This window comes from Macrosteles quadrilineatus, unplaced genomic scaffold, assembly GCF_028750875.1.
Source record: "Macrosteles quadrilineatus isolate MER2022 unplaced genomic scaffold, UCM_ALF_1.0 Scaffold_9__3_contigs__length_116548681, whole genome shotgun sequence".
Lineage (NCBI taxonomy): Eukaryota > Metazoa > Arthropoda > Insecta > Hemiptera > Cicadellidae > Macrosteles > Macrosteles quadrilineatus.
In genome coordinates this window covers 7,530,604-7,547,029 of record NW_026542602.1, presented here as the reverse complement: position 1 = coordinate 7,547,029, position 16,426 = coordinate 7,530,604, and the positions used below count along the sequence as shown (strand labels likewise).

Sequence of the window (16,426 nt, the reverse complement as noted above, 5' to 3'; positions counted from 1 at the left end):
ATCTGCAATAATAAAATGCTATGAGAAGGGAGGAAAACAGGTCCACGACGTAGGAAGTGGTAAAGGAAGTAGTCAATGTGAACAGTCAAGAGTTTGGGAACCCTTTTTAACAGTTAGATTAATGTAACTGCAATTCTAAAATGCTATGGGAAGGGAGAGAAACAGGTCCCCGACGTCGGAAGTGGTGAAGGAAGTAGTCAATGCGAGCAGTCCGGAGTGTGGGAACCCTTTGCAACAGTTAGATTAATGTAACTGCAATTCTAAAATGCTATGGGAAGGTAGGGAAACAGGTCCCCGACGTAGGAAGTGGTAAAGGAAGTAGTCAAGGCGAGCAGTCCGGAGTGTGGGAACCCTTTGTGACAGTTAGATTAATGTATCTGCAATAATAAAATGCACTAATAAATTGCAATAATAAAGGAAGGGAGGGAAACAGGTCCACGACGTAGGAAGTGGCGAAGGAAGTAGTCAAGGCGAGAAGTGCGGAGTGTGGGAACCCTTTGGTGACAGTGAGATTTATGTATCTGCAATGAAACAGTTGCAATACTAAAATGCCATGGAAAGGGTGGGAAACAGGTCCACGACGTGGGAAGTAGTGAAGGAAGTAGTCAAGGCGAGCAGTGCGGAGTGTGGGAGCCGTTGGTGGCAGTTAGATTAATGCATTTGCAATATACCAAAAGGATATGGGAAGGGAGGAAAACAGGTCCACGTCATAGGAAGTAGGGAAGGATTTGGCAAAGGCGAGAAGTTCTGAATGTGGGAAGAGTTTGTGGTAGTTTAATGTACATTCAATGTAAAATGCTGAGGGAAGGGAGGGAACGAGGTCCATGACGTAGGTAGTGGCGATGGAAGTGGTTAAGGCAAGCAATGCGGAGTGTGGGGACCGTTTATGGCATTTAGATTCATTAGTTAGATAAACATATATTGGACTTTTAATCATTTTTAGATGACATAATTACGATATCGTTGTTTAAAAAATCATTGTAAGTCATACAATATTTTTTAGGAGATTCCTTACACCGTGCTTTGGCAATTAGGTTAAGTTGGATTAGTTCAGTTTGGCTTAGTTTTGTTTATGATAGGTCTCATAACAAATATGGAAATAGGCTTCATTTAATCAAAAGACGTTTTGTACAGGAACGATGGATTTACCTCCAATCGATAACTGTTGGAAATCCATTACGTATATTACCAATGACTTTGGTTAATTAATGGACGAGAAGTTAGGATTGTTGTTGACTAAGATTTGGTTGATTTGCCCATACAAATAACATTGTGTTTACCAGTGACACCGGTAAGTAGGCTAGGTGTGGGTCGACTCTTTCATTGCTGCGCTCATGTTCACTCATCCCGTTACGCGCAGAATAAGCGTATTACTAGTTTACTGTTAGAAACTGTAGCAGCTCTGTCGTGGTTTTAAAATTTATCAAATAAAAGACCACTCAGATGTATTTGCTTCCAACAAAATTCAAAGTGAAATTGCATTCTCATATAACTGACAGACTACTCAGTTTACTCCTTTTCATGTAAAATCTGACTAAGTAACTTATCTATAATTGCTTCCCCTATTTTCCCAGATAAGTACTTCCAGTTATAATCAACTACTAAGAAATTAAAATAACAACAATTGGTAAATTTAATTACTTTTTTATTCAAACTATTTTTTCTTTACACAACTACAAAAGTATCACAATACATTACAGGTTTAATTGTAAGCAAAACATATCAGGTCACATGTACCATATTTACAAAAGTCAAAAATAGACTAACAATTAATTGTCAAAGGTACAACAACAAACTTGGACTGAAACATAAGTACATGAAATCGTTCTATATATTGCGTTTTAACTATATGACTTATTTGAATTAATAATATTTTAGCTATTGTAAATTTAAAAACTTAAAAGATGAGTTAAAATAAGGTATCCAATTTTGTTGTATTAAAATCATAACAAACTTATGGCAATTACTGAATACTCTTTTCACAGCCTCGATCAGATAGTTGTATTAGGAAATGTGGTCTAACTAATAAGAGAATGTTTCACATGAATAAAAAACAGAGAGCAACAAAAAGACATTTTTAAATTCATACAATAACACTTTAAAACTCATCGTAAGAAAATCCATCATACCTAAGCCTGGTTCTAATGAGAAGGCAAAATGCCAAGCACTGAAAATGATTAAGTGACTAGGATCAGAAAAGTTTAGTCAGTAAAGGACAAATAAATAATAAAAATGCCTTGGCACTGACCACAACATTTTTGAAGGATGGATTTTTCTACATTGAAGACATACTATTGGTGTACTCCATCATTGCAAGTTGGATTGCTCTTTGGCGGACTCGCAGATACCAATCTTTATACCACATTTCATGTAAATTCTCACCCTTTAGTCTTGATGAACCACTTCCATGAGAATGAGGAAGGTCTTGAGATTGAGCTTGCAAATGACTGTCTTGGTTGGCCTGAGCGAACTCATGATTTTCACATTGGTCAGCATGCTGGGTATACACATTTTGAGGAAGTTCTTGATCTTGAAGATACATTTGATCATGTCTTTTTCTTCTCTGTTGGCTATTTTCTTTGTGAGAATATCTTTTTGACCTAGGCTTATTATTCATCTGACTATGAATTTCTAAATGGTTTTCATCAACGTTGCTGCTTGAGTGAATGTGTCTATTGGACTTCATATCTTCATAGGAACTATCAATATCTTCACTACAATGTTGAGAGCAGGCCGTTTGGAATGAATGATGATTGGTTGCGCCTGATTCTTCCGAGCCTTCATCAGACTCATTCAAAACCCGATTGTGTCTATCATGTTGCTTTTTCATGGCTTTAAATTTGCTGTTGTGTATTGCATTGAGTTCTCTTAACTTAGAAATTTCTAATTCAATGGAACTGATGCTGTCAAAAGATTCATTCTTTCTACTTTGAGGATTGTGCTGTGATGTTTTGTGCTTGTCTTCATGATATTTAGTGTTTCTCTTGCTATCTTCTTCAGCTGAAGTGGCTGAAAGTGATCTGAAAGAAGGTGAGCCAGTTTCATATTCAGTTGATAAGTATACATTTTGAGATTTATTTACATGTTTATTGCGGGATTCAACAGGTTGCCTTTTGTGGTGCAAAACGTGAGGGCTCTCTAATCTTTGGTTGTGTAATGTATGGTTATTATATGATTCCACAAAGGCATCTTTAGAAGAAGTTTGGTGCTTTACAAGATGATGTTTTCTTTTTGCTTCACTGGGATTTTTGCAAGAAAGATTCTTGTCTAAATCTGTAGTTTCATAATCAATTGAATCACAACTATCATAACTGTCATCAGAATTTCTATGTTTCCGAGGGCTATCATCAAAACCATTTTGGTACTTCACACCTTTAATTTTTGGGTTGGGCTGTTGATTTTTTTTAGGTTTGGCTCCAAGTAAAACGGTATCACAAGTAACAGTCTTTTCGTCTTCATTTGCATGGGCGATCTTCTTGGAAGATTTCCAATTCATATCTACATAAATACCAGAATTATCACTATTATCTGATTGGTCTGATTGTTTGCCAGTAACATTGATCTGTAAATCTGGTTTCTTGGCATCTTTACTCCTTTGTGCTATGTTTTCCAAATTTGTGTGTTCGGAAAATGATTTTTTCTTCTTGCGGTTTCTAGATGCTGACTTGGATCTCCTCCCCTTCGTTGGATGGTTTCTTGAGTTTCTACAAGAAGTTGCTGTACTTTTGCTTTCTGACTCATTTTTAGTTTGACAAACTACATTGACATTCATTGTAGACTTATTACCATCACTACTGATAATGGGTACTTCTTGACGATCTGCTTGGAAGTCAGAACCACAAAGTAATCTACATGAACATGTTGACTGAGTTTGTTTCAATTTCTGTACAATGTTTGGCAAAGATAGGTTTGCTAATGAAAGGTTTTCAACACTAAGTGTGGTAAAACAATCTATGTAATCATTCATTTCCTTACTAGACCCTTTAAGTAAAGACAAAACTTCAATGTGATTTTCGCCAGAAGGACAAATAACTGATTTGAACTCATAAACATCACAATTATTAATGTTTATCTCTTCAACAACATTGTGTAGTCCATCTACTGCCAACCATCCAACTAGGTCAAAACTATCAAAATAAATTAGAGCACTTTCTGAACTATTTTTTATTTCAATATATTTTGCAAGTACTTGGTCAATTTCTTCACATTTTTCTGAAACTTCTTTTGGGACTTTAGGAAATCCACTTTCTAAATAAGCTTCAATACTTTCGTAGCTCAACAACGGCTTATCTGTACTAACAGCATTATCTTCCGACTTTTCATCAACTTTTAATCCCCCCTCTAAACCAGATACAATATCTTGAAAGTTCAGGAACGCCTTATCTTCTTTCTTCTCTTCAAAATTTATCAATGGCACTTCATTGGAAGTAGTATACATTTTAATACCACCGTACTTTTGGCTCTTGTCCCAATATCTGACCCTGATGAGCTTAGAATCCAATGAAGCTATTGGTGTATTTAAAGGAACTTTGAACTCATTCACCACCACTGGCAAAACCTCCCGCCAATGTTCTTGCATTTTCAAAGCAAATAGAGATGGCCCTGCAATAACTTTTATGTCATCACTATCGATTTTGTAAAAATCACGTATACGCAAATTTTCCAAGAAAATAGATTTATCTTTGAGACAACTATTTGCACACAATTCATCATCACTACTTTTTGGAGAGCACTTTTCATCAGTGCTAGTGCTGTGATTAGAGGTTAGAGAAATGGTTTCTGCAGAAAGTCCTTTAGATTTCTTACATTGCATATCATTAGGACTAACTGAGTCTTCTGTCACATTAGGTACTTTTCCTGTCAGGTCAATGGCATTTTTTATCTGCCTGACGATTATTTCGCCATTGCATCCTTTAATAAAATCATCAATACAAGAGCTTTTAATAGAATAATTTTCACTGATAGTGGCACCGTTGCCTCCTTTAGATTCTTTTAAATTATCTTCACCCTCACTGCTTTCCGGAGAATTCTTCTCGCCATTTCCAATATATTCTTTAACATAATCCTCACTATCACTGCTTTCAGGAGAATTTGTTTCACCATCAATTGTACTAGTGTTTTCATTAAACTCTTTAACATAATCTTCACTATCACTGCTTTCCGGAGAATTCTTTTCACCATTAGTAGCACCATTGCTAAGCACTTTGACACAATCTTCATCATCACTGCTTTCACAGGAATTCTTTTCAGAGTAACTGTTTTCAGCAGTCACAACTTTACTCATACTATGTTTTTCGTTACAATCCTTCCTATATTCAAGCAAATACTTGTTTCCTGCACCCGAGGCATTATCTTCCCCCTTATTTTCCTTTATGGAATCCTCACTATCACTCTCAGGGGATATTTTTTCAGCGGTACTCGTTGAACTGTCTGAATCGACAAAATCACTACTTTCGGGAGAATTCTTTTCAGCAGTACTTGCTGAACTGATTCCTATATCCTCACTATCAGCACTCAGAGAAGAATTTGTTTCCCCTGTATTCGTTGAACTATCTCCTACCTTTTCGGGATGTATTGAAGGCTTGATGTCGACAATACCACAGACTTTTTCAAACTTGTCATTTGGTATTTTCCAAAGATCGATATTGTTCAGGTGTTGAGGAACACGGTTGACTGTTAGAGTAGTTCCTCCGATGTTCCCGATTAGTTTCTGGAAGGCAGCCAGCTCTGGACCCTCGGACACCACTGTGATCGTGATACCTGAAACATAATAGAGTAGACAGATTTATATATGTTTCATTTAGATATTGAGTAATGAGTAGTCACTATACAAACTTACAAAATAAAAAAAAACACTACTGCTACAGTAGGAAATAACATGAAGATATAATTGTCCACTAAGCCACAGGTTGTTGTTCTAACTAGGTGAATCAAGACGGGTGAATGATAGGTATCTTATACAGATTTATAGAATACACATACGTCATAGCGTTGCACTGCCCATTGTTGCAATATTCAAGATAAAAATGTGAGTTGCAGTTGAAAATACTGCTAGTTCTGGACACAACTTCCATTCATTATGTTGTTTCCGTTCACTTCACACACTTGACAAAAAATGTCTGCAGGTTTTAAGTTCCTGGCCAACAAAAACCACATGACACTTTACAACTACCAGATTTTTAATTGCAGTGCACTTTTCCAAATTTAATATTGCAGTTTGAAAGTTCCTCTGGGAAGACTAGACTAAGGAGGAAAACCTATCTGTGTTTTAAAATGTGCGATCGGTGTAAATAAATAAATAAATAAAAATGTCTTTATTCAGCGTACACCTAGTGACCGTCATACGGAAACGTCCATTACTTTCTGATCAGCAAGGGACTTGTCTTACTAAAACATTTGTAGACTTCTTGATATTAAATCGTTTGTAGAGAGTATTGCTTTACACTGGGTAGGATAACTGACAATCAAATAATCAAAACTCATGAATTAACAAAATGGAATTTTGTTCTTACAAACTCAAATTTAGAAACTATCAATAGCCTCAATTTAAATAGATTTTTCTCTGCGATAAATCATATCAAAGGGGGCAAAAACAAAACCCCAAGGGCTAAGGAGGCCAAATCCACCTGTTTACACCACAGATACCGAATAGTTAGACTGGTCAACAACTGAAACTATACCAAATTATCACATTCGGGTAGACACTCACCATGCGAGCCGTAGCGGCCGGCGCGACCCATGCGGTGCAGGTACGTGTGATGGTCCAGCGGCAGGTCCAGGTTGATGACCAAGTTAACGTTCTCGATGTCGATCCCACGAGCCGTCAGGTCCGTCGTGACCAACACTCTCACTCGCTGATCCCTCAGCTGAGTCAGGGCTGCCACTCGGTCCTCCTGCGGCTGTCGACCAGCAATCCACTCCACTCCCCACCCCTCCTTCCTCAGTAGGTTGCACAGGCTCACAGCCCTGGAAAATTAGTAGTTTTTCATATTGTTTTTCATAGGAGAGAGGATTTGCTTTAGGAATATTAAGAAGGGTGAAGGGTGTGGTATGCAGCCTGCTTAAACAATCAGAAAGTACAGCAGTTCTGTTGTCTAAAACCTGATATCTTCCAAGTACAGACAAGGGTGACAAATGACAAGTGTGGTTGTCTTTATTTAACTGCCATAGTTGCACCACAATGGTCAAATGTCAAAACACAAACTCTACAAAATTTGGATTGAAAAGACACTAATAAGAAACTAATCTTAAACATAATTTACTGTTATTTCTTGACGTCGAGCTAAAACACTTCTTTTATACAAAAATTAACTTGGTTATTGCTGTGTGTTAGAAATTATTATGCTAATATAGGCTAATAACTTTTATAGTACAGTACTTTAATTGGCAAGAATACAGACAATAATGCCTTTCAAATGTCATTCAACACCAACATATTACACAACATATTTTATAGCCCAATGACAATAATTAAGCATAGACATCCACACCACATCCACCCACTCGTATCTGCTTCGCAATACTTTCAATCTGAGAATTCCAGCCCATTCAACCACATTCTTTGAAAGACATCTAAACTATAATGCCATCAAACTGTTCAATGCTCTCCCACTTCAAATCAAGTCCACATCAGATCCGGGATGCTTCAAAAGGCACTTGAGGTCATTTCTCGTGGGTAAAGGCTACTACAGTGTCCGCGCCTTTCTCGCTGACGGACAGTCCTCATGAATTTTAATTTTAATTATTTTAAAAGTTAGTTAATAGTTATTTTTAGTAAATTTGACTTGGCTAATGCATTTGTAATGTTAATCTTGCTAAATAAATGAGTTATTGAGTTATTGAGTTATAGAAATGTTTTGACTAGTGGAGGTCAGTCCAGAATAATTTAAATGTCCCGCCACGTTGTGAGCTCAAGCCATGATACACAGCCTAGGACATTATGGTCGCGCATGCGCACCGATGAGAGTAGGGGAACACGACGGAAACACCGGTTGTCGTGTCTCTGCTGTGGAAGAAGAAAGATGGCTTGTTGAATACGTGGGATATGGGGGTATGACCCCTTGGAGGTATCGTGTTACACAATAGTTATTCTTAATTCCATTAATAATTCTTTTCAGATTATGTAGTCAAAATCACTCATTTAGTTTATTCCGTCAGCTCTCCATTTCATTATTTGCTCATATGTTAGTTCACGTTGTTTGTTGTTTGGATTTAATCAGAAACCTTCATACTTGAAGTCAACAATCTATGCTGACACATTGGATTATTTATCAGGAAAAGTAGTGATAACTTTGATAAGATAAGGAACACAGGAATGAGAAAGCAAGATTGGTGATAAGGCTATTTTCATTTGAGTAATTTCTGTAATGATACAGAAGTCTCACACTACTAAGGCTTGTTTTGTTCAAGAAAATTCTCTAAGCCAGGATTGAGATATGTAGAATAAAGAGATAGCAGTTATCTTTTAGAAGTACAATATGTATGAGATAGAACACACAGAAGACTTAAAAAATTATGTACAGGTTGGCCGAAAATTCCCATTCCATTAAAGATAAATTTAATTGGTGTTTTAGGGCCGAAGCGGTGGTGGGGGAAGGGAGAATGAGCCTTTGTTCTCTTCCCCCACCTAACAACATACTACTAACGTACCTATATTTGCTGATCAGTGGTGTTTCGGATAAAGGGACTTTTCGGCCAATCTATAAAAATAAAAAAAATTAATTTCAATCTTGTGGGAGACAAAATATTGTGTATTTTCTGTGTGGTTTTTCCTACCTGAACTTTTTCTAAAGCAACAGCGGGAGACCATGATGATGTCTACACGGGCGTGGGGGATGATAAAAGATTTTTCCTCTACTCCAGATGGCAACAATAACGTTTCATTTTGGCACGATTGCAAAAGATGATGATGATGGCTACTCGACTGATGGAGATATGTTAGGATTATGCTGTTATTGCAAGACATTGTCCATGATTTGTTTCCCTGGGGGGGGGGGGGTTCAGATATATTGCCCATATAGCAGAGGAAAGTGATGTTTCTGTGGTTTTTATTGGGTGAATTAATTTTTCTTTAACTAAAATGCACCCAATTACCCCTAAAAAATACTTTATGTAAGGACATAATTTATAGAGTTTGGTGTAGGTAGTATGAAAGATCTATAACATCGAAAATTTTGTGAAAAATTTCAGAAAATGTTATCGTTAACGAGAATTATTTTATTTATTTTTTGTATTGGTACCGGTATTGATACATTTTGGTATTGACACACCTCTAATGTAAATGTTGCCAAAGAAATCTTACTGATAAAGAAAAGTAGGAAGGTAAAGCAATTCTTGGCAAAGAAAACTGATGATGTTTCAGTAAGGTTCCTCAGTTCTTACAATAGTTACAAAACAGTCTTGGCAATCTGAACCACCTGTTTGGGAGCTAATGTTACTGTCATAAATTTGGAATGATTGCCAATAACCCATGCCTAAGCATCCATTCATCAACACTGTTTTGTTAATTCTCTTTTAAGGTTGGTGTGACACACATAATACATCCGCGGGAAATGATCATGACATTGCCAAGATAGCAGCAGCAATCGTGGTGTTGTGTGATAACAGGAACATCATATGGACATTTAAACTAAAAAAAAGTTGTTTTGATTTTTCAAAAAATGTTCTGCGTGTATGTTTAATCCTTACATTTGATAATTCGAATAGGGACAGGTTCCCATTAGATTAGCAGAACTCTGGTGCTGTGTATAGTACAAAACTGTACTTTGCTTGACTATCCAGAGCGTCGTTGCCTATAACATTGACAAGCCCTGGAAAGGTAATAAGAGAGAGTGAACCACAAGTGGTATGGGGAGGGACAGTGGAGGATATATTCAACATGAATAGACTAACTAGGGGAAAAATGGTAAAAAAAGTTAGAAATAGGCAAATAGGTTAGAGGAGTTTCCCAGCTCTACATACTTACTGCCATGGCCATATGTACCCAAGTCAGTACTTGGCCTTTAGAAATACGGATTTTCAAGTTTACAGTAAGAAATTTTAAAATAAACATCACAAGACACAATACTGTCAAATTTTCCAGCATACTGTCATGTAGTAAAAAATCATACCTGGTACTTAAGTTGGAGAAGATAAGGCACTGGTCAAAAGATATGGACCGCAACAAATAAAGAAGGTTCTTCTCTTTTATTTTGAGTTGTGCTAATCTGAAAACAACAAATGCATCATTATAGGGGTAAAATAATTTGGGCATCATTTAATTTCAATTGGTAAATGATTAACCTATAATGTTAAAAATGGGATTTCCAATGAGTTTTTTTTACATTACAGTAAATTATACCACAGAATGTTTTGACTGCACACAAGTCCAAACATAAGTTGTTCAGTTATAATTCACTTTTTTATTATTTTTCTCAATTTGTCTAACTCAAGAGTATAGTTGACACAAACGTTTATTTCCTGGCAGTAAATGAGCTAGTTGCATCTATGTTGTTATTTTAACCTGTGATATCATGGCAAATTATGAAACAACGTGGTCATTTACCACCCAACAGATATGGAGGGCTCTACTGCACCTTTGTATTATTTAAAGGATTAATTGTAGACACTCTGATTATTAAAACAAAAGATCGACATTTTGGGATCCTAAATCTGTCCCCACCTTCAAGTAGAAAGAAATTTATACACGACATGATTATTGCAAAAAAGCAGATGATGCTGTAAACAACAAATTTGTCGCTAGGGCTACTAGAGGACTGTGCAGTTGTTATCAAGTGTTGATTTACGTTAATTAATCTTTTGTTTTGGAAATAGCGTGAATGTCTGTTGTTGTGTCAGATGGTAGTAATCTACAACTTGTTTCAGAACCATGAAACAACATTTTCAGGCTGTACACATGTACAGCTGCTATCCACAGGTATACCTTAATTGCAGTCATCTCATGCAATGAAATGTGAAGCTTTTGTCACTGAGTATGTGAGTTCAAATCCCGCTAAATCCCAATAAATTTCAACGTAATGATGACGTACCCCAAGGCATAGCCTGAAGTGATTTGTATAAACTGTCCCAAACTAGAGCCTACTGCACTAAAATGTGAAGATAGGATGGAAAAATTTCATAAGAGACGATGACACATTAAACTTGTCAAAAGGATAGAAGACGTTTATATACTGAAACTAGATGCTAAATACCGAAAAATCTGATTGCTGAAATCAGGTTAAATATAATTACTTTATAGGAAATCCAAACGCTATGCTACCCCCATAAAACGTTTTTCCAGTATTATGCCAGAAAACTAAACCAACATATTTCAACTGATTAACACTAACACTAACCTGTTGACATGTCTAGGAACTACACTGACAAACTGCCTCACGCCCAGCAGTATGGTGGAGCCGTCCATCTGCTGCGGAGTGACATATTGACCTGAGTTCATGTAGTCACTGAGGAACTTGACCAGCTGATCCGTGTAGGTAGCGCTACACGCAATCACCTGCTTACTCTCTGGCAGCTGGTTGAATATCTCACTGTAAACGAAACCGGTTTTAGTTACATAGTCCAGTCTCAAAAAGCTTCTGATCAAATCCGGAAACATTAGATCCAACCATAGAATCAGAGACCATCTGATAAGTATACGAGCACATAAAACTTAAATAAATACCATTGTGTCAGCACAACGACTGGTAACAGTAAATTTCTTGTCATCAAACTTATGGCGAAAAAAACACCCACAGACACCTAGAAACATTTGATTGATGAGTAGGCCTAACTCATCTAACGCAGGTAGATCCATTAAAACAATAAAAACCATTAAATCAAAAAAATACAACTAATGCATTGGCGAATAAACATTAACAAATAAATAGGCCTAATAATGGCCACAAAATAAACATCAAACAAATAAATTATGGCCAGGTAAGAACAATAGCAGCAACGCTAGAAGATAGTCGTAATTAAATGGCACATTCAATCAATGTTCCTGTGACACTAAAAATTGAATATTACAAGCCTGAAAATACAGTAATTTACTTCTAAAGATGGATTACTCAATACAGCACAGTAATTTAATCCATTTCTAATTTAATCTATGATGGATTGAATTGATGTTGGTATTGTAGAGGAATTAACTTTAGACGTTTTCCAACACAAAAATTTAAAACAAACCTTCACAATGCTTCGGGAACTGGAATCTAATTCCGTTCTTAGGTGAGCGAGTACGTAAATCATAACGAAGATTAGTACACAAACCCAGTCAAAGCTGGAAGAATGGCAAAATCAAAATACACAAACAAAAAATGTATAGTAGTTACAATAAAACAAAAATCCTAAAAAAACCACAATTTGTACAAATGAGGAACACAATAGGTGGTGGCTCAAGCGAAATTCTGAAGATAAATTACTGAAAACATCACTCAAATGAAATAACTTTACAGTCGTTAAAAATTATGCTCAAATAAAAAGATTAGTGACAAAACAAAAATGTACATCTTTAGTTTTAAGTTCTTACTTGATATCCTTGGCAAACACCTTCTCCATGAGCTTGTCAGCCTCATCAAGCACCAACAGTCGAACGTGTCGAGGGTTGAGCAGTCCCTTCTCCAGCAGATGTTTCAGTCGGCCAGGCGCTGCCACCGCCACCTGACATCCTTTCACTTTGTCTACGTCCACACTGAGAGGATAACCTCCGATGAAACAGCTTGTCTTAAGCCCTACAAGCAGGAAGATAGGTTAGGCCTATGTAAATTTGTTTAGTAAGTAAATGTTTTACTAAATGTTCCAACAACTGCAAACATCCAAAGTTTGTTGATATAAAGATTTCTTTAGCTTCTATTGGAACTTGAGACTTGTTACATCCATTTAAAATCTGGAAGCTACTGGACGTACCTATAACCCAAATATGAGAGAAGAATGAGTGTAGACTGGAGCAAAATGCCTTGTGTGGCTTTCTTATTGTCTAAAACCAGCTCATTCTTTGGTCAGGACGATTTATTGCGATGATCTGATAGCTGAGTCCAGTTTAGATCCTTCAAAATACTTATTAGTCCAACACACTAAGAACTCCAAAATTGATTAATGAGTTACTGGCCAATGTCTGTTCAGAACCAAAATATTATTTCTGTGATTGCAGGAGGCTACTGTCTTTTTGGTTTACCAATTTAAGTTAAATTTTTCATTCCTTACAATGAAGAGCATATAGAATAATTAAGTATGCCTTTGTATTATTATTTGTCATTGAACTGGAGTGTGTTACCTTTTAACCTTTTTTGACCTTGGTAACCTTTAAAAAATTTAAGACAGGGAAGTAGGAAATCCAAATTCCATTTGGATATTAACCAGGCCTATAAGTTAGAATGTTTTACAGGACCAATGCTGTACTTCATATTTATACGGCTGTCAGTTTATAAACTAACTAACCTACCTAAAAGAGTCCTACTTAAATTCCCTTTAGGGAATTTGAAGTTTGAAAATTTTAAAGTATGCCCAACATGATATTGGTAGGTACTAGTACCACAAGTTGACTTTTCATTGATTGGGATACAGGTTATTTAAATTAAGTAGGCATATTATTGCGATAATCTGGTGGTTTTGGAGATCCGACAACTTTCTGTTCTCTTTTGTCAGATTATGTGTTAAACTCACAAATAACAAATTAGTAATATCCATAAATCGTTATTTACCTTCAACACACTGCCCTATGGCATTGATGACGCTGGTAATCTGCAAAGCTATTTCCCTTGTCGGAGCCAATACTATCGCTTGCAAATGTGGAAGGTTGGGTTTCACCATTTCTAGCACGGCTATAGTAAACACACAAGTCTTTCCTGTGCCTGCCTTGGCCTGCACAATTAGATCTGAAAATTTAAATTCAAATTCGTTGAAACTAAAATCGCAAGTTTTTAATTGTAAGCCTACTTATAATTTAATAACTACTAGCCACTTTTACTACTCTAGCTTTGTAGCAAAATGAGGATGCAGGGGGAGTAAGAGTTTAAATCTACTGTTTTTATAAAATTTTAGAAACCAAACTCAATTTAAAAAGGATTCTAACTTAATTATAAATTTATGTTTGGTTTAATTTGGGACGCCTACAGACAGATAGAATACCTAGATTATTTGTTGTTAGCGTGGGAAAAAGTACAAAGATTCCAACCATTACTCATCACGTTACAGATACAGTGATGCCAACACTTGAAAGCTGAATTTCCCCGTTTTCTTACAATGTACTCAGGACTGGTTGCATTTAGCTTGTATAACAACTAGAGAAGTCTATAAAAGGTATCTTCAATAGAGTAATGTAGGCCTAGCCTAAAGGTAGGTACCTAAGTGCTTAATTTACGATGTTATGATTATATACTAATCTAACCTTCAATATTTGTAACATTTTCCGTGATAAACGAGTTGCTTTTGGTCTCATATATCTTCAATACTGTAAGCGGGACTTTACTGTAGTTAAACAAAACAATTGTAGACCTTAAGCTGGACACATGGGAGACGGGCAGATTATCCCTTCCTACGACTACTTAGGCATATATTAATTAATATTAACTTTAATATAATTAGGCCTATATCATGAGCTAATAACTTAGGTCATGACTTATCTGCTGGATAATGAACAGAGGTACCTATGCCTTAGTTATAACTTTTGATAAGATCATATACTACGGATAGGCCTAAGAATAAGTTTCAAGTGAAATTTAAATTATGATAACTTATTGAATTGAGCTTAGGCCTAAATTGGATATTTTACAGACACCAGTCTTATCCACCTCTGAATACGTTGGATTAGGTTGATATGCGAGCTTCAAAAGTATGTTACGTAACTTAGGCTATGATTTAATATTCAAAGGAAAATGTACTTGTCAATATAGGCTAGGTCCAAAATCCAAAATCCTACTCTTAAGTTACCAGTAATCTTGAAGAAATAAGTTGGGGGACTTAAATAATTAGGCCTAGGCCTAGCCTAAAACTTAGAATTTTATTGTCCTTGAGATGACTTACTCAGCTTCAAATCAAAACTATCGAGATAGGCCTACATAGCTTCAGCTAGCCTACAAAAATAAATACTTACCGAGGCCACATCTTACTAAAGGAAGGGCCTTCTTCTGGATTGGTGACGGTCTTATGTATCCAGATTGCTTAAGTCCCTTTAAAATTGGTGGAGGGAGAAGCATAGATTTAAAATCAGTGTCATCGGCAATCTCGATATCTTTTGTCCTGGGCTTTGCAGAAACACGTTGCGCTTTATGGCGTACCATTGTTCTAAACAGAAAAAATAAGAATGCAGTAGCCAACAAATTTAGAGGAGTAAGCATTATATGTAGGCCAAGTAACAATCAGGTATACCGTAACCTAAGTGTTAAAACAAATAAAATTGACTAACTTATGGGGAATAAACAATAATCATACAAATGACAGAGGCGAAGCAATTTACTATTCTGTCAACTTACGGTTTGAATCATGTGCGAGTCGAAAAATTAGTTATAAGCCCTCTTTCTTGAAAACTGTAAGACCTAGAAGAAAAATATTAAAGAAAACCTATGCCATCAACACGGTGACCGAATGATTCATAGACTAAGCTGCAAGAATAAATATTAGCCTGAATACATGTTATAAGGTTTCGAATTAATAAAGTCCTACTACGAATTAATTAAAAGCTAAATGAATATCACATCACAACTAACACAAGTTCAGTTACTGTAGCCTAACGTAACGAGAACGACTTGGAACAAAAACAAAATTCTAATTCTAACCTCAATATAATCTGCACTATCCATCCATCAGCAGCATCAGACCATCAAACGCACGCAAGAAGAAGAAGTCGCTGATATTTTTTTAATCACCCTCCCTCCAATTTCTTGTTTATTTATTACTGTCAGTAAAGTTGTAAAGGGTAGTTGTAGCTGAACGCGTTGATTATAAGGCAAAGTCAAATAAAACTACAAGAATATAATAGGGTCTTGTTATTTTTTTAGTTAAGTTGCGCTACAAATAACATACTTACTTAAACATTAAACATACTCCCCAAGTATGTTTAATCTATGATCGGTCATAGACCGTCGTGAAGTTAGCGGCTCTTTTCATCGGCGCTTTTTCGGTTTGTAATAGATGTGGGTTGGTACTCCTGCGGACGCCACAAACGTGTTTTGCAGGGATGTCGGAAACACAATTCAATGACAATACGGTGCGAAATGATGTTTTTATATTTATATAATGTCAATTATACATTGATAAAACGTGTATAAAAGTAAAAACTAATTAATCGACGTATTTTAAAAGGCATATTTGAGACCGTAGTGTACATTATACGTAGCTATGGCTTAACATAAAGCGATCAATTAAAACTCCGAACATAAAAAGTGCATAATCTTTTTTCCCAAGCCTATCACATCAACTTTGAGCTATTCTAATGGTAATATACAATGTGTAG

At 36.1% G+C, this 16,426-nt stretch overlaps 1 protein-coding gene across 2 annotated transcripts; it reads right to left on the bottom strand.

The window, feature by feature from the left end:
• Positions 1-1,628: 1,628 nt before the first annotated feature.
• Positions 1,629-15,769, bottom strand: LOC129003144 (uncharacterized). 2 transcript variants are annotated; one of them, XM_054431392.1, is made up of 8 exons: positions 15,750-15,769; positions 15,068-15,258; positions 13,677-13,850; positions 12,506-12,707; positions 11,334-11,525; positions 10,110-10,205; positions 6,710-6,966; positions 1,629-5,760 (listed from the first exon to the last, which is right to left on the bottom strand). In XM_054431392.1, exons 2-8 carry the CDS (start codon positions 15,252-15,254, stop codon positions 2,276-2,278), a joined length of 4,593 nt encoding a protein of 1,530 aa, XP_054287367.1. In that variant the 5' UTR covers positions 15,255-15,258; positions 15,750-15,769; the 3' UTR covers positions 1,629-2,275. The 2 variants fall into 2 exon arrangements, with proteins under 2 accessions (XP_054287367.1, XP_054287366.1); XM_054431391.1 differs by lacking the exon at positions 15,750-15,769 and adding an exon at positions 15,447-15,610.
• Between the last annotated feature and the right edge of the window lie 657 nt (positions 15,770-16,426).